The 21,629-nt window shown below is 42.7% G+C and overlaps 1 protein-coding gene across 1 annotated transcript in view; it reads left to right on the top strand.

The window, feature by feature from the left end:
• Nucleotides 1-21,629, top strand: part of PTPRF (protein tyrosine phosphatase receptor type F) — a 1,045,343-nt gene that overhangs the window by 790,803 nt on the left and 232,911 nt on the right. The window contains 1 exon segment of the mRNA XM_030205921.1: nt 10,911-11,026. Within this exon segment, the coding sequence (XP_030061781.1) occupies nt 10,911-11,026 (116 nt within the window).

The raw sequence follows: 21,629 nt of genomic DNA, 5'->3' as shown, positions 1-21,629 counted from the left end.
AAGTGGCAATAAACGAAATATTGTTTCTTGTCTTTTAAATATTGAACAGTGGAATAAAATAGTGCGATCAGCAAACAATAGCAGGTAACTGAAATATGGATCAGTTATAACACTCACTAAACATTTGTTTACTTCCTAGGAAATACCCGTGGAGATCAGGGCATATAGCTGTTCACCAGTTATCACCAGTTAAGAAAGGATAGTTAACTTTCTAGAAGCCAACGGGTTACAGGACCCGAGGCAACATGGCTTTACCAAAGGAAAATCCTGTCAAACGAATCTTATTGACTTTTTTGACTGGGTGATCAAAGAACTAGATGAAGGACATGCGCTAGATATAATCTACTTAGATTTCAGCAAAGCCTTTGATACGGTCCCCCACAGAAGACTCGTGAATAAGCTGAAAGGGTTGAACTTAGAACCGAAAGTGGTGAACTGGATAAGAAACTGGTTGACTGACAGGTGGCAGAGGGTAGTGGTAAATGGAATCCGCTCGGAGGAAAGGAAGGTGAGCAGTGGAGTTCCTCAGGGGTTGGTGCTGGGGTCTATTCTGTTTAATATATTTGTGGGAGATATTGCTGAAGGGTTGGAATGAAAGGTTTGCCTTTTTGCGGATGACACGAAAATAGCCAATAGAGTGGATACCCTGGAGGGAGTAAAAACGATGAGAAGGGATCTCCAAAAGTTAGAAGAAAGGTCGAGGGTCTGGCAGTTAAAATTTCATCACAACTACTATTCGGGTTCTATTAGATCAGACTAGTTTTGGGAATTATAAATTCTATATATCTTCTCACCAGTATATAATTGTTCACTCAATACTTTTATGGCTTTACCTGTATATATTTTTTGTATTTTTAAATATGCAGTGCTCAGTGTTTGTTATGGTGCTTAATTACCATTGTATGTGGTAACAACATACAGCCCAATAACCCCTGAACATCAACGCACTGTGCCTACCTTCCTGCCTGACTCTGAAACTGATAGAATGAAGCTTGCTTATATAGTACTTTTAGATAATGGCAGGGGAAAGCAGCACTTATCTGTTTAGACGTGTTGAAATCCAGTGCTGGGTTTAGTCGGACTGCAGCTGTTGACACCGTAGTGATAGTGCTGTATTGTGATTTAAAATTGGCGTTCCGTTGTTATTCCCAACATGGGGCCACATTTCACCATACCGGCGTTCTCAAGGGAACATATCTGTAAAACTAAACCATACCAACAATAGCACTTGAATTAAATCAACTTAACTGAAAATATATGTTAGTCATAATGTGGCTATAATTGCCTTAGATTTAAAATGCTAAAGCATTAAAATGTTTCACGGTCTTACCGGGAGCAAAACTGTCACAAGCACCTCCCTGCTTTCCGAAACCAGGCGCATGCGCTAGAAGGTTTCTTTTCTAGCTAAAACCTCAGCTGATGATAATTCTCTTGATTACTTGATTAATGATGTTTAAATTGTCAACCATTCAATCTCTTTATTTAATCCTACCAGTTTTACAGTATTCATAAGTACATAAGTAATGCCATACTGGGAAAAGACCAAAGGTCCATCGAGCCCAGCATCCTGTCCCCGACAGTGGCCAATCCAGGTCAAGAGCACCTGGCAAGCTACCCAAACGTACAAACATTTTATACAAGTTATTCCCGAAATTGTGGATTTTTCCCAAGTCCATTTAGTAGTGGTCTATGGACTTGTCCTTTAGGAAACCATCCAACCCCTTTTTAAATTCTGCCAAGCTAACCGCCTTCACTACGTTCTCCGGCAACGAATTCCAGAGTTTAATTATGCATTGGGTAAAGAAAGATTTTCTCCTATTTGTTTCAAGCTGTGGGAAGTCTAGAGGATGTGATCCAACTGTCCACCGACTTTCGTAATTGCTTGCGGTGGTTGAGGATTCGGCCCAATTTGACCTTGGGACGTCCATTCCAAATTCCTCAGCTACAAAAAGTGCTGACGACTGATCCATCCCTCCTGGGGTGGGGAGCTCATGTAGATGGACTTCACACTCAAGGAGCTTGGTCCTTTCAGTAGAAATGTCTTCAGATCAATCTCCTGGAATTGCGAGCGATCTGGAACGCTCTAAAGGCTTTCAGAGACCGGCTGTCCAACCAAGTCATATTGATTCAGACAGACAATCAGGTTGCTATGTATTATACCCACAAGCAGGGGGCACTGGTTCTCGCCCTCTGTGTCAGGAAGCCGTCCAGATGTGGCTTTGGGCACGCCGTCACGGCATGTTTATCTAAGCCACTTTTCTGGCAGGCGTAAAAAACAGTCTGGTCGACAGACTGAGCAGGATAATGCAACTTCATGAGTGGTCATTGAACATGGACGTTTGCAAGATCTTCTGAGCGTGGGGCACCCCCTCAGTGGATCTTTTTGCCACTCAGATCAATCACAAGGTCCCGCAGTTCTGTTCCAGACTTCAGGCCCACGACAGACTAGCGTTGGATGCCTTTCTCCTGCATTCTGGATCAGGCCTTCTGTATGCGTATTCTCCCATACCTCTAATAGGTAAGACTTTGCTGAAACTCAAACAAGACTGCAGAACCATGATTCTGATAGCTCCTTTCTGGCCGTGTCTGATTTGGTTCCCTCTTCTTCTGGAGTTGTCCTCCCAGAAACTGTGGAGATTGGACTGTTTTCCAAACCTCATCACTCAGAATGAGGGGTCACTTCTACATCCCAGCCTCCAGTCCCTAGCTCTCACAGCCTGGATGTTGAGAGCTTAGAATTCGCCTCCTTGGGTCTTTCAGAGGGTGTCTTGCTTGCTTGCTTCCAGGAAAGATTCAACCAAGAGGTGTTACTCTTTCAAATGAGGAGGTTTGCCGTATAGTGTGACAGCAAGGCTGTAGATCCTCTTTCTATACCAACTCCATAAGAGTTCACCTTAGTGCGATTAGTGCTTATCATTGTCGTGTAGAGGGTAAGCCTATCTCTGGACAGCCTTTAGTTGTTCACTTCATGAGAGGTTTGCTTTTGTCAAAGCCCCCTGACAAACTTCCACCAGCGTCATGGGATCTCAACGTCGTTCTCACCCAGCTGATGAAAGTTCCTTTTGAGCCACTGAATTCCTGCAATCTGAAGTATTTGACCTGGAAGGTCATTTTCTTGGTGGCTGTTACTTCAGCTCGTAGAGTCAGTGAGCTTCAGGCCTTGGTAATGCATGAACCTTATATCAAGTTTCATCACAACAGAGTAGTCCTCCACAGTCACCCTAAGTTCCTTCCAAAGGTGGTGTCAGAGTTCCATCTGAACCAGTCAATTGTCTTGCCAACATTTTTTCCCCGTCCTCATACCCACCCTGGGGAAAGCAGTTTACATACCTTGGACTACAAGAGAGCATTGGCTTTTTACGTGGAGCGGACAAAGCCCTTCAGTCAGTCCGCCCAGTTTGTTTTTTTCGACCCCAACAGGAGGGGAGTCGCCATTGGAAAACGCAGAATTTCTAATTGGTTAGCGGATTGCATTTCCTTCACTTATGCCCAAGTTGGGCTGGCTCTACAGGGTCTCATAATGTTAGAGCCATGGCTGCGTCAGTGGCCCCCTTAAAGTCGGCCTCCATTGAAAAGATTTGCAAGGCTGCAACGTGGTCATCAGTCCACACATTCACATCTCACTTCTGTCTTCAGCAAGATACCTGACGCGACAGTCAGTTTGGGCAAGCGGTGTTGCAGAATCTGTTCGGGGTTTAGAATCCAACTCCACCCCCCTAGATCCATTTTTGTTCTGTTCCAGGCTGCACTCTCAGTTAGTTGTTTATTGTTTCAGGTCAATCTATGTTACGTTCTCGCCATTGCGAGGCCCAATTGACCATTGTTCATTGTTTTGAGTGAGCCTGGTTGCGAAGGATGCCCCACATGTGAGAACAAGCAGCCTGCTTGTCCTCGGAGAAAGCGAAGATACTTACCTGTAGCAGGTATTCTCCGAGGACAGCAGGCTGATTGTTCTCACAAACCTGCCCTCCTCCCCTTTGGAGGAGTTGTTGTTCTTGTTTTTATGCTTTTTGATTAAACTAAAGCACGCTCGCGTGGCGGGAAGTCGTTCGTGCATGCGCGGTTCGCGTTGCTCACGCGACGGAACTCTCTGGAAAGACTTTATTATTTTTCCCTATTTCTGGGCCGCCGCGGATGTCGACCCACTTGTGAGAACAATTAGCCTGCTGTCCTTGGAGAATGCCTGCTACAGGTAAGTATCTTCGCTTTACTTGTATACTCTTTGTAAATATACTAGGAGGAGCACGTAATGAAGCTAGTAAGTAGTAAATTTAAAATGAACTGGAGAAAATTTCTTCACTCAACCTGTAATTAAACTCTGGAATTCATTGCCGGAGAATGTGGTTAAAGCATTTAGCTTAGCGAGGTTTTAAAAACGGTTTGGATAATTTCCTAGAAGAAAATTCCATAACCCATTTTTAAGATGGAATTGGGAAGATCCGCTGCTTATTTCTAGGATAAGCAATGTAAAATCTGTTTTACTGTTTTGGGTTGTTATCAGGTACTTATAACCTGGATTGACCACAGTTGGAAACAGAATACTGGACTTGATGGACCATCGGTCTGTCCCAGTATGGCAACGCTTACGTTCTTATGTTCTAAAGATTGAAGCAAAGAATTCATTCAATCTCTCCAATATGGCTTTGTCCTCCCTGAGTGCCCCTTTTTTTCTTATTCATGATCTAACAGTCTCACAGATTCTTTCACGGGCTTTCTGTCTCTGATATACCTGAAAAAGTTGCTACTATGAGTTTTTGCCTCAGTGGCAAGTTTCTCTTCATATTCTGTTTTAGTCTTCTTTATCAGTGCTTTGCGTCCAACTTTTTTTTTTTTTTATTAAATTTGTTTAATATCAAACAAGTTTTTACACTTGTCAAGCAATACAGATAGGAAAAAAATCAAATAAAAGTACAATATCTCAGAGGAAATCTGCTTAACACGCTTCCCTATTCAAATACAAACTTTTGTTTATCTTCTAATGGAAATTAACGGTTAACCGATTGTTTTCAAATTAATAAATGCCTTCAATTGTTCCGGCTGGTAAAAAGCATATTTTAAACCAGCATATTTGATAACACATTTGCATGGGTAATTTAAGTAGAAGGAGGCCCCTAATTTTACTACATCAGATCTCATTGAAAGGAATAATTTCCTTCTCTCCTGTGTTTGTTTAGTAATATCAGAATACATCCACACTTTTTTCCCCAGGAACAGAGATTGTATTTTTTTTAAAGTACATACGTTTCACCGCTTCCAAGTCTTGTTGAAAAATGTATCTATTTATGGCATTTATATCCCACAATATTCCCACCCACGGGCAGGCTCAATGTGGCATACAATAGTCCATGAAGCAAATAATAATTCAAAATACAGTATTCAGGGCTAGATGCACTAAACCTTAACGACCCTCTAACAACCCTTTAACGAAGGAAATTCCTAACCGTTGCATGCATTAATGGCCTTTTTCCTACGAAGCAAGCAGCTAACGAAAACGGAATGCAAAGGAGAAACTACCATTGAAATGTGGACAATTCGGAATGCACTAACCATACCGATGATTGCAACGAATCATTTACCGTCAGAAATTTTACGTGTGCTCAGACCTTTCGTCAAGGCCTGAGCTATCATCTCCCCACTGCCCCCTGCACCATAAAAATCCAAGCCAGCATGTTTAAAAAGAAAATTGAGATACAAACACGTGGCTCTCCGCTTTCCCCTGCATCATTACAAAACAAAACGTACTGCTTCTCCCTGCAGCTTAAAAATCCTGTCTCTCCCCTTCTCCCACAGCTTTGAAAATTAACACTCTCTGCTATCCCCTAAAGCCAATTTTCCCAGTACTGTAAACAAGCTGCAAAGAGGTCTTTTGTTACAAAAGGGGATTTACGAGGGTCGTTCTTTTTAGAGTTATCTCAACTGCACTCTTCTGCTAGATCAGACAGCTAAAAGGCTTGCAGGTCGGGATCCCCCCCTCGCACGCCGCAGTCTGACGTAAGCAACCTACGTAGGTTTAATACGTTTGTGGCTGCTCTGCGCATGCTTAAGGAGCAAATTAACGACGGGGATAACGAACGCTTGATACATTGTATTTTTCAATACCACACCGAACATTTCTGAGCTGTTTTTTTTGTGCATTCTTCGTTGTTTCAAATTCGTTAAGCACGTTTACGATTTAGATTTTTTAACGTTTGGTTGATGCATCTAGCCCTCAGTGTCGTAAGAGGGAAAGAGGAAAAGCTGAAGAGGGAAAGGGAAAGAGGAGAAGGGGACAATTTGTTACTATGTTAGCCGTGGTTCCGAAGGATGTGGCGCCAGGCGGGCTCACGCCGTATGCTCTACCAAAGAAGAAGGTCTTAAGTCGCTTCTTGAAGGTCGGGTGATCAGGAGTGAATTTAACCACTCAAGGTAGCCTGTTCCAGAATTGAGTGCTGAGATAAGCGAAAGAGGAAGCATAGACGGTTTTATATTTCAGGCCACTAAAAGCTGGGTAGTGGAGATTGAGGAATGAACGGGCTGACTTGCAGGAATTTAATGAGAGTGTCCATATAAGCAGGGGCTTCTCCATAGATGATTTTGTGCACCAATGTGCAGCTCTTGAAAGCGATGCGGTCCTTAAGGAAGCCAGTGCAGCCTCTCATGCAGTGGTCTCGAACATTCAAATCTCGATTTACCGAAGATGAGTCGAGCTGCTGTGTTCTGAGCAGTTTGCAATTTTTTTAGGAGTATGATTGTGCATCCCTCGTAGATGCTGTTGCAGTAATCAAGATGGCTTATAACAAGGGACTGGACTAGGTTGTGGAATACTTCTCTAGGGAAATAAGGCTGGACATGCTTAAGGTTCCAGAGGGAGAAGAACATTTGCTTGACTGTAGAGTTTACATGCTACTCCAATGTCAATGATCTATCAACTATGACACCCAAGATTTTTAGGGACTCCGAAATTGACAGGACAAATTCAGGAGTAATTAATGTAGGAGGCCTGAATTTCTTATAGAGAGAGGAGAGGATCAAACAATGTGTTTTCTCTGTGTTGAATTTGAATCGAAATGAGTTGGCTAAGTCGAGCATGGTGTTAAAGCCTTGTCGAATCTTACTGGTTATTTCATTAAGGTCTTTCTCAAAAGGGATGAAGATAGTGATATCATCAGCATAGATAAATGGATTAAGTCCCAGCTTGGAGAGAGCCGTTGCCAAAGGAATCAACATCATGTTGAAGAGAGTTGGTGATAGTGGGGAACCCTGTGGCACTCCACAGTCTGCTTTCCAATGAGATGATAAGGTAGAGTTGGTGTTTACTTGGTAAGTTCATGATGTAAGAAAGCCTCTCAGCCAGGCTAATACATTTCCACAGGCACCAAAATAATCTAGGAGCCACAGCAGGATGCCATGGTGCACCATGTCGAACTGTAAGAGCAAAATACTTTTCCCTACAGCTAGTTCCTTCTTAAAGTTGGATTAGAGAGTGACAAGCACAGTCTCAGTACTGTGGAGCGGTCGAAATCCCGACTGTGGGGTGTGCAGAATATTGAACTTGTCTAAGTGCTCATTTAGTTGTTTATTCACCAAACTCTCCATAAGTTTGACGAAAAGGGGAATAGATGCTATTGGTCGGTAGTTAGACAAATTACTACTCTTCTTCTTTGCATCTTTGGGGTGAGTAAGATGTTACCATAGCTTACAGGGAACTTGCCATTATCAAGCATAAAGTTGAGATGCAGCGTCAAGTCATCTAGGAAGCAGGCAGGGGCACATTGGAGTAAATAATTAGGGCACACGTCCAGCCTACAGTACTTCCTGACAAATCTGCGAAGCTCCAGCTATGAATGAAACTATTAATGTTGTTCTTTCAGAGTCCTCACTTAGAGTCGTTTCTAAAATCTCAGAAATATTCAATCCTTCCTCTTCTTGATGTTCCTGTGGGATAGCTTGGAGGAGATTTTCTGGTGTTTTTTTTGTTTGTATATAGTATATTTTATTTAACGGAGGCATAGTTTCAGAGGTAAATTTCAAAATTTCTTGTAGGTACAATTTAAAGGCATCATATGGAGTTACCCCCATTTCTTTAGGAAAATTTAAAAATTGTAGGTTCAACCTACGATTATAATTTTCAATCTGCTCCAACCTACGATGAATGGAAAGATTATCTTTTATAACTGTTGTAGAAATTTCTTGCAATTTAGAACCGTCTTGTTTAAGAGCAATTAACTGTTCTGTAGTTTCCTGCTTTGTAGTATTGAAAGCTACTTTAGGATTTTCAACAGTACTTACTAGAGTCGTTATTTCGTTAGATGACCTGGTGACCGTCGTTTCCACTCTCTGGGAGAGCTTCCCATATGCTCTCCAGAGTAACCGGCACTGACTTGGATTTCAAAGTCCGAGATTTCTCCGAATCCAGGCCTCCTGTAGGATTCGCTTCTTCTGTTCCTAGATCCGGGAGCGAACATTCAACCACTTCCTGGTCAGGCTGTTCCTGTCTGAGAAAGCGATCCTCAGGGAGCGGCGGCAGATAAACCTCCGAAGGGGAGAGTGATACTTCAAGCCCTGGGTCGCTAGGGGTGTCGTCTCCCGTAGCGGCCGCAGGGTCCCTCTCGGTAAGTTGAATAGGCAGCCTTATGGTATAGTGTTCAAGAGTCTGTTGCAACGGGGACGATGTCTTAGCAGTCGAGGCTACTGCTTTGACGGTCCCCTTACGTTTTGTATGAGGCATTGTAAAAGAAGAAAATATTATTCAGCAAACTCAAAAACGCTTAACCTGCAGCTCTCAGCGTGTCGCCATCTTGACACGCCCCCCGCTTTGCGTTCAACTTACCAGCAGTTGTGTTGCTTCCTATTTTCGTTCAGATCCTTTTGGATCCTTTTTCCATTCTTAGAAGGATGTTCTTTTGGCTCTATTAGCCTCTTTCATTTACCTTTTAACCATACTGGCTGCTGTTTGCTCCTCTCTCCACCTTTTTAAATATGTGGAATGCATATAGACTGAGCTTCCAAGATGGCTTTTTTTAAAAAACACATAAAAAACAAAAGGTCCAGAAGTTGCAATCCAATTGTGTCACGAAAATAAAGCAGCAGTGATGAGCCAGTAGCTGTGCCTTAAAATCATTTAATGAATCAAAACAACCTTATAGTGAGTGGAAACACTAAGTCCAAAATACTTTTTATATTAGTCCATGAGCCCAACATAGTGCCTATTTCAGGGTTCAGAATTTTAAAATGTAAATTGGAGAAACACTCCACCTATGCAGCTGCCTATAGTCCTTATAAGATTACACTCATAGGGATCTTCAGCCCCTAATGTAGAGCTCAAAGGGTGAAGAAACTCTAAATCAAGTGTTACTTCTTATTTTCTTCATTCGGGTCCTTTTTCTATTCTTAGAATGATGTTCTTTTGGCTCTAATAGCCTCTTTCACTTCACCTTTTATCCATGCTGACTGTTGTTTGCTCTTCTTTCCATCTTTGTAAATACATGGTCTGGGCTTCCAAGATGATATTTTAAGCAACATTCATGCCTAGTTTAAAAGCCTAACCTTTTTAACCATTTCCCTCATTTTATCATAGTCGTGCTTTAAAAAAATGAAAGGCTGCCCAGTATATTTTCTTTGTGAGTTCAGGGATTCTCAACCCAGTCCTCGGGACACACCTAGCTAGTCAGATTTTCAGAATACCCACAATGAATATGTGGAGGAGTGGCCTAGTGGTTAGGGTGGTGGACTTTGGTCCTGGGGAACTGAGGAACTGAGTTCGATTCCCACTTCAGGCACAGGCAGCTCCTTGTGACTCTGGGCAAGTCACTTAACCCTCCATTGCCCCATGTATGCCGCATTCAGCCTGCCATGAGTGGGAAAGCGCGGGGTACAAATGTAACAAAAATAAAAATAAATAAATAGATTTGCATATGGAGGTAGTGCATTCAAATTTATCTCATGATATATTGATTGTGGGTATCCTGGAAACTTGACTGGCTAGGTTTGTCCCGAGGACTGGGTTCTCCAGATATTAGATCAGATTTGATCATGTCATGATCACTGTTTCCCAGGAAACACACCACCATTACCTCTGCTACTATGCCCTGTATTCCACTAAGGACTAGATCTAAAATAGCTCCCCCTCATGTCAGTTCCTGGACCATTTGCAGTCATTTATTACGTCTAGGAATTTTTCCTTCTTAATGTAACTTTTATTCAGTCAATATTGGGGTAATTGAAATCACCCATTATTATACTGTTGCCCAATTTGCCAACTTTCCTAATTTCTGTGAACATTTCTTCATTTGTCTGTTCATTCTGTCCTGGCAGATGATAATACAACCCTTCCCTTCACACATGAATTTTCTATCCATAAGGATTCCACGCTGCTATCTGGGTCAAGTTTGAATCAAAGATTCATTAATGATGTGTGTAGTGTATCTTGGTGGAGAAGCCATGCTAAAATCATTTGTTCCTGAATCTGTATTATGCTGTTCAGTTCCTATGAATAAAAAACCCACTCCATTCAGTTAATTATAGATTTCTGAAATGGGGCACCCCTGACCCTGCCATTGTTGGTGCCTATAAAGCCCATGTGGTCATGTTCTCTTTGGGCACTGGCAAGCAGTTCTATGACTTTTAAAGGGTGTTCTTTATGCTGTTCTATGGGTGCCTGTGAGAAGGTCCTAACTGTGATCTTTCTGGGGCCTTGTGAGGGTGCCATAGCTTTTTTCTTTCATGATGGCTGTGAGGGATCTGGTCCTGCTAAGAGCATTATTATTATTATTATTTATTATTTGTTACATTTATATCCCACATTTTCCCACCTATTTGTAGGCTCAATGTGGCTCATTAGGTCTTCTGTCCTCCTCTGAATGTGTTTGTGACATATGTGGTCTATTTTCTCAACATTTTGTTTTCTGTCATCTGGTTATATATTTTTGTAGGAAAAGAACCAGTTCCCCGTCTGCCAAAGATGAGCAGTCCATAGGTCTGAAGGATTCGCTGCTGGCACATTCCAGTGATCCTGTGGAAATGAGACGCCTCACCTACCAGACTCCAGGTGAGAGCATAGTGCTATGGACAGATGAAGATGATTCAGGAGCCTACAGTACAGAGAAGAGAGTCACCCCTAAATGTGCTTTCTCTGGTCTCCAGTAATTCTGGCTCTAGAGAAAGGTGCCCCTGTCTTGCACCCCTACCTCTCCTAAACTTTGCTGGCTCCAGTATTTGCTTATTCCTGCCTGTTAACACAGATTAGCTCCTTTCCTATTGGTCCACATATGTCGTCTAGTTATTATTATTATATTTTTAAAAGGTTCCTTCATCCTGCTTTTTCAACCCCTGTTCCTCATCCAATCCAGCTTTTGTCTTTTCTGGAGCTAGATAGTCTGATTCTTCCAAGACCTTTCTGCACCCATTAGGCAATGCTTATGTTCTTATGTTAAGGTATAGAACTGAAGAATCCCTTGCTGAAGGGAAACTGATAATTTGTTTTAATTTCCTCCCTGCTCCCATGTACAGTTAGAATGAGCACCATTAGTGTGGTGTTAGTAATAACTCAACCTTCACTTTCTTTCCCATAGCCCAGAACATGCAGGCTTTCTCCATGCTAATGATCAATAGGAGCCATGCTTTCTACACTGTCTTAAATAACAGTAGAGCACACTACTGTACTCCCTCTGTGATCACTGTTAAAGGCTAATGACATTTTCTTCTTCTTGCCTCATTTGTTTTCTTTGCAGGTTCCAGTGTCCCCAGTTGTCCGAATATTTCAAGTTAGTTTGAAATCCTCCTGTTATGTAGTCAACTCTCTCACGCTCTCTTTCCCATCTGTCATTTTTGTCTTTCGTTATTATCATTTCTCACTTGCCACACATTGGTTTGGCTGAATTTTCACATCTGAATATAAAACTTGGTCATGAGCCATCAAACAGGCAAAATTTGAAACAGAGTATAGGCAGCAGAAGAAGCAGCTAGGGTTTCTCGAGCTTGTCTTTATCTTTAATATAATTCTTAGAAGATGGTCACCAAATAACTAGAGCAATACAGAAGAAGTGAGGTGGGGCATGGTCTGGTGTGTGTTCCAGTGAGCTCTTCCTTTTTATGTCCTCTTGGGGATACGATGGGTTACCTTTTTTTCAGATGACATGTTAGTTTTATTTTCCATGTGAGGTAATATTTAGAAGAAGCAAGTAGAAATTAATCAGAAGTTGGTGGTTTTAGTGCAATGGCTAGAAAATAATGGTTTCATCTTGAACAAAGTAAAGACAGATGTTTTGTAGATCACTGGAAAGAGTAAATTGTTGCCTCCTTTGAGATGGGAAAATAAAGGGTGAGGAAATGGTAGAGGCTAATAAAGTAATGGATTTGGGTCTTTCCATAGTGAGTTGCAAGTGTCTTCTGTGCTACATAACACATGTTGTGGGTCTCATTTTCAAAGCACTTAGACTTACAAAGTTCCATAGGTTTCTAAGTGCTTTGAAAATACGCCTCCATGGCTACTAGAATAATTTAGGATGTTGATAAAGACAAAGGATTTCTCCGAGGCCAAACAGGATGGCTATATTCACACTGGTGGTCACTGATGGAGCAGAGTTGACAGACACAATACCACAAGAAAAGGCTGCAGAATTTCACTAGCTAGTATCCAAGCAAAGCAGCAGGAGTGCAAAAAACACATGGCTCGGGCAAACTATGATGCTTTCCATGTGTCATCCAGGGCATTGGGATGTGCAGACTTACCTGGCTATGTACCTCAGACCTGGAATCAGCAGTTGAAGAAAAGCTGGTGGATGTTCCATGCTGGGGAAACAACCTTTTTGGTCACAAGGTGGAGGAGGGATAGGGGAAAGAGAATGGAACTTGATATATCGCCTTTCTGTGTTTTTTTGCAATTACATTCAAAGTGGTTTACATAGTATATTCAGGTACTTTATTTGTACCTGGGGCAATGGAGGGTTAAGTGACTTACCCAGAGTCACAAGGAGCTGCAGTGGGAATCAAACCTAGTTCCCCAGGATCAAAGTCTGCTGCACTAACCACTAGGCTACTCCACTGCGCTGTCTTGCTGACCTTATCAAAATGCATACTGATACCATCAAGTCACTGTCCCGACCTAGTACTGGCTCAGCCTCCTCCTTCTATTCTCAAAGGCATAGGCTTCCTCCACCCTCTCATCAATCCTAGAGTTCTTGCTCCTACCCATGGCAGCAGAGGGCTCAGAAGTTGCAGCCAGCTCCCCAGTCTAAGCAAGGGACAAGCTTTTGACTGGCTACAGAAGAACAGTGCAACCATAAAAGTAATCATGCTGGATGACCTACTGGTAGGAGGGAGACTGAGTTTTTCCAAGAAAGGTGGCCCCTTTATAACCTTAAACCAGTTGGTACTCAAAATAGTCTGCATAGGCTACACTCTGCAATTGGAAACTAGGTTACCAAGTTTCCCACAGACAGCATCAAAGTTAAACTGTGAACACCGGGAGTTGTTTACAAAGCAACTGTCTTCCTTTTTGCAGACCAAAATGATCGAACCCGTTCCACCAAGGAGAGAAAGGGAAAGGATTTTATTCCAAGTACTTACTGGTCACAAAGAAAACAGGGGCATTCCATCCCATTATAGACGTTAAGGCTCTGAACAAATTCCCTGTGCAAACTATTTACCATGATTCAAGAATAAAAATTGCTCTCTGGGCTTAAAGGATGCCTATATCCACATACAAATATATCCCAGCCCCAGGAAGTATCTCAGATTTCGAGTAGGGAAACACCACTACCATTACTACATCCTGTCATTTGGCCTCATGTCAGTTCCAAGGGTCTTTACAAAATGCCTAGCAAGTAGTAGCAGTGTCTCTACACAGACTAGAAGTTCACCTGTTTCCCTACCTAGACGATTGGCTGGTAAAAAGCTCATCAAAAGAAAGGGCACAAGAATCCTTGAGTAGAACTATTTGGGTACTGGAGCTATTTGGTTTCATCATCAACTAACGCAAGTCCCACCTGTTCAAAATGGAGTTATCAGAGAAGACTCGGGCCACAGCCTTTTTCCCAGACCAGCACATGGAAGCCCTTATTTCCATGGTGCTACGGCAGGTATCAGCTTGGCAGATGTTGAGATTGCTAGGCCACATAGCCTCAGCTGTCCACATCACACCTCTGAAACACCTTCAGTTGAGAACAACCCAGTGGATTTTTGCTTCCCCAGTGGTTACAAGCCACGAAGAACATAGCAGATGTCATCACTGTCACCACTTCCCTCAACTATCTGTCTTGGTGGCTCATATGCAGAAATTTGGCCGGGGGACTACTGTTCCAAATTCCTCCACCCCATAGGACATTGACAGCGGATGTGTCCAACCTAGGCTGGGGAGTTTATGTAGATGGTCTACATATGCAGGGTTCATGGTCTGCTCAAAAGAGACAACACCAGATCAACCTCCTGATCCAAACAGACAATCAGGTTGTAGTATATTATGTCAACAAGCAGGAAGGCACAGGCGTTTGGTACCTCCTGTGTCAGGAAGTAGTCAGAATGTGATGGTGGGTGACCTCCCAAAGGATGGTTCTTGGAGCAACTTATCTAGCAAGGAAGAACAATTGTCTGGGAGACAGGCTGAATCAGGTCATGCAACATCACAAACATGGGCATAGCCCATAAGATCTTCCAAGCGTAGGTCACCCCCTCACTACTACTACTAATCATTTCTATAGCGCTACTAGACATATGCAACGCTCTACATATTTAGACCTCTTTGCTTTTTCAAGTGAGTGGTAAAATCCACTAGCACTGTTCCAGACTGGGATATTACAGCAGATTTGCCTCATGTGCCTTCCTCCTCTGTTGGAGGAAGGCTGGTCTTTACAAATATTCTCCAGTACTTTTCATAGTGATAACTCTTCTGAAACTCAAGCAAGTCAGAGGAACCATAATACTTGTCGTCCCATTTTGGCTGAGACAAATATGATTTCTCCTGCTCCTGTAACTAGCTTGCCAGGATCCATGGAAACTAGCATACTTCTCAGCACGCAGAATGTGGGGTCCCTGTTGTATCTCAGCCTTCAATCCCTAGCCCTCATGGCTTGGAAGTTGAGAGGCTACAGATTGATTCCTTGTGTTTTCAAGAGGGTGTCTTCCAGTTTTGCTCACTTCTAGGTGAGATTCTACTAGAATGTCGTATAGATTCAAGTGGGAGACATTTTCTATCTAGTGTGAGGGCAAAGCCATAGATCCTTTTTTATATCCTATATAAAAACTGCTTGAATACCTTCTACACTTCTCAGAGTGTGGTGTAAACACCAATTCTTTAAGGATTCACTTCAGTGCAATTGGAGTTTATCATCACTGTGTAGAGGGTAAGTCCATCTCTGTTCAACCTTTAGTTGTTTGCCTCATGAGGGGCTTGATGTTACTAATACCTCCACAGTGTCATGGGATCTGAACATTGTTTTACCTTTGAGCCACTTGACACCTATCATCTGAAGTACGGCAGTCATTTGAGCATATAAATCTTTTGCAAAATTTCATCACAGCAGAGTAGTGCTGCATACACATCTGAAGTTCCATCTTAAAGTAGTGTCAGAGTTCCTTAAATTGTTCTGCCAAGATTTTTCCCTAGACCTTTGGAGTTGAATTCTATCCAGCTTCAGTATTAGACTGGTTTAGGTCCCACGCAGTAATGGCTGGTGGAAAGTCACACACATGTGCAGTGGCATGCCTCCAAAAGCTCATCTCTGCTTGGGTCTCAATTAGTGATATCACCCATCAGTATGAATATGCATCCTACTGTCTACTACTACTACTACTACTATTTATCATTTCTATAGCGCTACAAGGCATACGCAGCGCTGTACACCATACATAAAAAAGTCCCTGCTCAAAGAGCTTACAATCTAGATAAGACAGGCAAACAGAACGATTAAGGGTAAGGGAATAAATAGGTGAGGATAAAGGACAGGGCAAGCGAGTAGTGGTTAGGGGTCAAAAGCAGTGGTAAAGAGGTGGGCTTTAAGTTTGGACTTGAAAACGGCCAAGGACGGGGCTAGATGCACAGGCTCGGGAAGTCTATTCCAGGCGTGAGGTGCAGCAAGACAAAAGGAACGGAGTCTAGAATTAGCAGTAGAGGAGAAGGGGACAGATAAGAGAGATTTATCTACAGAGCGGAGTACCCGAGGGGGGGCGTAGGGAGAGACGAGAGTGGAGAGGTACTGGAGAGCGACAGAGTGAATACACTTATAGGTCAATAAGAGAAACTTGAACTGAATACGGAAACGGATAGGGAGCCAGTGAAGTGACTTAAGGAGGGGCTAATGTGAGCATATTGACTTTGGCGGAAGATGAGTCGCGCAGCAGAGTTTTGGACTGATTGAAGAGGAGAGAGATGGCTAAGAGGGAGACTGGTGAGAAGCAGGTTACAATAATCAAGACGAGAGGTGATAAGAGTGTGGATAAGGGTTCTGACAGAGTGCTCAGAGATGAAGGGACGGATTTTGCTAATGTTACTGCCCTTGGAGAACATCTGCTACAAGTGAATAATTTCGCTTAAACCATTGTGGCATGCTCTTCATTAGCTCAGATTCAGTTTGAGTTCCTGATACTGTTTCATCAAACTTTGAGATAGGATGATGCTATTTATTTGGCTGGAACAATTAAATGGTACCAGCTGGGGAGACATTAAGGTCATCTCAGAATTCCTTGTATAGGGACAGACTTATAGACCTCAGTATGTATACTCTGGAAAAAATACGGGAGAGAGGGGATATGATAAGAGACCTTTAAATACCTCTGTGGCATTAATGTACTGGAGGTGAGCCTTTTTAAAATGAAGGAAAACTCTGCAGTGAGAGGGCATAGGATGAAGTTAAGAGGTTATAGGCTCAGAAGTAATCTAAAGAAATACTTTTTCACAGAACGGGTGGTGGACAAGTGGAAGCCTCCCAGTGGAAATGGTGGAGACAAAGACTGTGTTTCTGAATTTAAGAAAGTGTGGGACAGGCATGTTGGATCTCTTACGGAAAGAAAGAGATAGTGGTAACTGAGGATGGGCAGACTGGATGAGCCATTTGGCTCTTATGTGCTGTCGTGTTTTTAGGTTACACGTACAGTTAGGGATATGAAGAGGAAGAGTCTAGTCTGGGAATTTTTTGGTGAAGAGCCCTGAGTTATGGAATTCCATGTCTTCGGAGTTGAGGTTAAAGGAAAATTATATGAAAGATTCATAAACTGCTGAAGACATGGTAATTCTGTAGGAGTTAGTGATTTGTTGAGAAAAGGACTCCTACAATATAATGGGGTGTTCTGTAACGATGTTATATTTATAAAAATAGAGGTGGGATAGGTTAGAGATGGCAAAGTTTGTATTTTTATTGATTTTATAGGGGAGTGTATAATCTGTGCAGGAAGAATTTATTTTGTTCTGTATGTTACATTGTTTTTAACTTGTTGTAAACCACACTAGGCAGTATTTATATTGGGGGGTTGATATATAAAAAATCAATGAATTGAAGTTAAAGGATTCAGTACATCACCAGATAAAGCAGAAACATTGAATCATTCCTGTTCATCAGCTGGTAGACAAATACAACTCCATCCCATTTGGAGGCAGTAGAAATCATTGCCCTTATGAGAGAGAATGTTAGTAAGTCATGTTCTTTCTATAGTACTTGGAAAACCTACACAAACAAGAGAAAATCTGTAGGTAAATGAAGAGAATGTGTTGAAAGCATAAACTAAATTAGACAGAAGCATACTGTAAATCCATATTAATGTACTGCCATTTAGCTCTGTGGTTTCCAAACCTGTCAGGTTTTCCAGGATATCTGCAATGAGCATTCGTGCAGTGGTGATAGTGTGTACAAATCTCTCTGCATATTCATTTTGCATATCAAGAAAATATATGTATATACTTGGTTACTTTAGCTGATATTTTTTCTAAGTAGAACTAAGAAATGCAATGAAGAACGGAGGGGGAGGGAACACAGAGCAGGTTGCCAGAAAGGGAGCAGAGAGAGCGTGGAGGGAGATAAGGAGTTAAGAGCTTTTTCAAGTAGACTGCTGCAGAGGGGGATCGGCATTTAAAAGACTAACATGAGTAACTTGAAGCAAATACGTGAGGACACGAGAAGCCAGTGCTGAAGATGGTATGCACGGTGAATAAGTTTGACTGATATCGATTTAATGAGTTGAAGATGTTTTAAAGAAGAGAGAGGGATGCTTGCATAAAAAGAATTATGAGAATTGAGACGGGAGATCACCAAAGCGAGAATAAGAGCGCAGATAGAGTGAGGAAAGAGAGAGAGGCAAACAGACTGAATATGATTGAGAGCAAAGAAGGAGAAGAGGGGTCCACAGAATCTTAAAAGAAAGTTTAGAATTAAAAAAATGTATATGTATATGCCTACGATCTTAATGGAGTCACTAAATCTAAGTAGTGTATTATTAAGAATGGGAGCGGGAGGCAAAGGAGAGGAGGGATTGGAGAAGACAATGGACTTGTATTTCAAGGAGTTAAGGAAGAGCCCGTTATTCCTAAGCTATGCAGAGATAGAACTGAGACAGGAATTCAAGGTAGTGAGAGGGACAGAAGGGTCAGTAAAGAATAAAGAATCTGAATGCCATCAGCATAGCAGAAGGGCAAGCAGCCTTGTTCTTCAATGACAGTCGAGAATCATGCCAGAATAATGTTAAAAAGAGCAAGGGCGAGGTTGGAACTCCGAGGAATGCCCAACTATAAGGAGAAGACTGGGGAAAGGGAATCAGAATGCGCAGGTTGAAAGGATCGATCAGAGAGAGAATTTTAGAGCCATGAGAAAGCAGTGCCAGAGATACCAAAAGATGCTGAAGGAGTGATTGACCAAGTCAAAGGCTGAGAATAGATCAAGGGAGACAAGACAACAGAACGATATTGATTCAAGGCAACATAGATGGTATTGTGAAGGGTCTCAGTACTGTGTTCAACTTGAAAGCCAGCCTGAAGTGGGTGGAGAGCATTAGTCTGCTCAAGAAAAGATTCTAGCCAAGACAGAACAAGCTTGTCAAGGATCTTACTAAGGAAGGAGAAATTGGAGATGGGCCAGAAATTGGCAGGAAGAGAGGGGTCCAGATGAGACGTTTTAAAGAAGAGGGGTAACCAAGGCATGTTTCCAAGGGCAGAGGATGACCCCAAATGAGAGGCTGACCTGTAGGAGGGGAAGGAGAAGGGACTGCATGAGACGTTTCATAAGAAAGGCACGCCAGGGGTCAAAGGAGGAAGAAGTGGAGTTAAGTAATTGTAAAACCTTGAGAGAGCAGAGATAGAATTAAAAGAGGACCAGAGGGACATGGGGTAGGCAGGAGTGGTTGGGAGGGGGGAAGGGTATGGAAGGAGGGGGGCCAGGGGGCAGAGGAAGGGAAGACCATCAGAGGGAAATCTTGGATGCCCACGTGTCAGCAAGAACAGAAAGCGAGAGCAAGGAGGGGGTCATAGGAAGATGGAAGGGTGTCAGCAGTAGAAAGCTGGTAAAAAAAATACAAAAAGGGCTTAGGGGCAGCTAGATGCTAGTGTAATACAATGATAAAAGTACTTACATTTAGCCAGCTTTGTGGCAGCCCAGTATTCCTGAAGTCATGCCCGGTAGCGAGAAAGGCAAGTTGAAGAGCAAAATTTGCACCGCATGGTGCAACTGAGATTTCAACATGTGAAGAGGATAAGAAAACCAAGGGGCATGGGAAAAGGGGGCACAAGGGCAGGAATGTAAGAGTTGGATCAGCTGACGAAGCACAGAATTCAGATTGCATGACCCATTAGTAGGTGAAGTAGGGGGTGTCAAAGAAAAACACAAAAGAGTGGTAGCGATGTGATTGATAGAGGTATCAGTAAGAGAGTGGAACGTGAAATGAGGCATGGGGGTGAAGGAGGTGGGGAGATGGAGCAGGAAGGGAGAATATAAGAAGATAATGATCTGTCCATGGAAGGAGGGAAGAGGCAAAATTGAAGAGAGACCACTTAGAGGAGGTAAAAACAAGGTCAAAAAGATTCCCATCTGAAAGTGTCAAGAAAGTGACGTGTTGTGATCGTCCAATAGTAAGAGAAAGGAAAATCTGCAGAATAGGGGAGATTGAAATCTCCAAAAGGAAATACAGGGTAAAAAAAAGCAGAACATTCATCCATGAGTGCCAAGAGTTCTTCTAGAGAAGGAGCGGTCAGAGGATAGGGCGTTAAAGAAGGGCAAGATAAAAGAGGGGAAAAGGGAGACATGAAGAATGACATGGAGATAATCAAAGGTTTAACAGAGCATTGAGATACAGAGACTGAGGAGGAAAAAATACAGGCAACTCTCCTGCCACGATGAGAGGGATGGGGGATGTGAATGGAGAGAAAACCGGAAGGGCAAGTTTCAAGGAGAGTCCTGGTATCACCTGGAAGAAGCCACATCTCTATGATGAAAACACATCAAGGGAATGTTGCAGAATGAGATCAGGTACAATAGACCCTTTGTGGCGAAGAGAGCAAACATTAAGAAGGCCAAGGGGTGAGGGGACACTGCTTTGAGGTGGGGGAGAAGGGGTTGGACAAAAGAGGGAGAGAAGCGAGACAGCTATGGGCCGGCAGAGGACAGAAAGGCTGGGGGATGAGAACAGGGATGGTTGCATTGCACACGACACCAGGAGGGGAGGCCGGATGGAGAAGGATGAAACACGAGGCAGCCGAGAGGACAAAAAAGTGGAGCAGTAAAAGCAAGCACTGCTGCCCAAGGAGCATGACCTGCTCCTTGGTCACACTCCTTCATGTGCCCCCAGCACAAGTACCTAGAGACTTGATTGAAGAAATAAGCACCAGGGAATGACGTCACCTTCAGTGGAAATCAGCAGGGAATCAGAGGCAATCAGGTGAGAAGGAGCAGAGTTGTGACAATACCTGTAAAGGGAAGGAAGCACAAGGATGAGCACAACCACCACAGCATCAATACAGAGCACAAACTAAATAAGTGCCTATAGGGTTGATTGAAGAAATAAGCGCTGGGGAGTGACGTCACCTTCGTTGTAACTCGGCAGGGAATCAGAGGCAAGCAGGTGAGACGGAACGGAGTTGGGGCAAGACCTGCAAAGGAAAAAAGCACAGGAATGAGCACAACAACCACAGTATTGGCACAAAGTACTAACTAATTTACTGTTCAAATGACCCATGCATTACTCCAGATTCAGCTACATAAAGGGAAGATGATCCTTTCACCTTCATTATAAAATACCTTACTGTTAAGAAGAAAAAAAAAGTCCTAATACGTTCTAGCACTGTTCCTATGATACCTATTGTTTCACATCAACCCAGTAATAGCCCATGGGTGCACTAAGTCAAATTAACTTGATATGTCGTAACAAGATCAAAATACCACTTACCCATTATCTAAATATTTCAACACAATTCAAGAAGATCAAACGATGGTCTAATCAGACCACTGTAATGGTCTGAATTTCCCTCAGTATTTAGGTATTAAACATTTTTTATTTAAATAGTGTGATAAAGTCACATCCAGGATGGTTGGGTTAAGGCAGTGTCAGTTTGAAATACAAGTCCCAGAAGGCATTGCAGGCAAGGAGCCAGGGGGTGAGATGAGGAACCCGGACGGGACTCCTAGCTGTAATGGGGGAAGACATGGGTGTAAACTGGCAGGACGTGTAGATTGGCTGCC

The sequence above is a fragment of the Microcaecilia unicolor genome, chromosome 6 (genome assembly GCF_901765095.1).
Source record: "Microcaecilia unicolor chromosome 6, aMicUni1.1, whole genome shotgun sequence".
Classification (NCBI taxonomy): Eukaryota; Metazoa; Chordata; class Amphibia; order Gymnophiona; family Siphonopidae; genus Microcaecilia; species Microcaecilia unicolor.
Note: the sequence above shows the minus strand (reverse complement) of the source record. Positions and strands in the feature narration are given on the sequence as shown.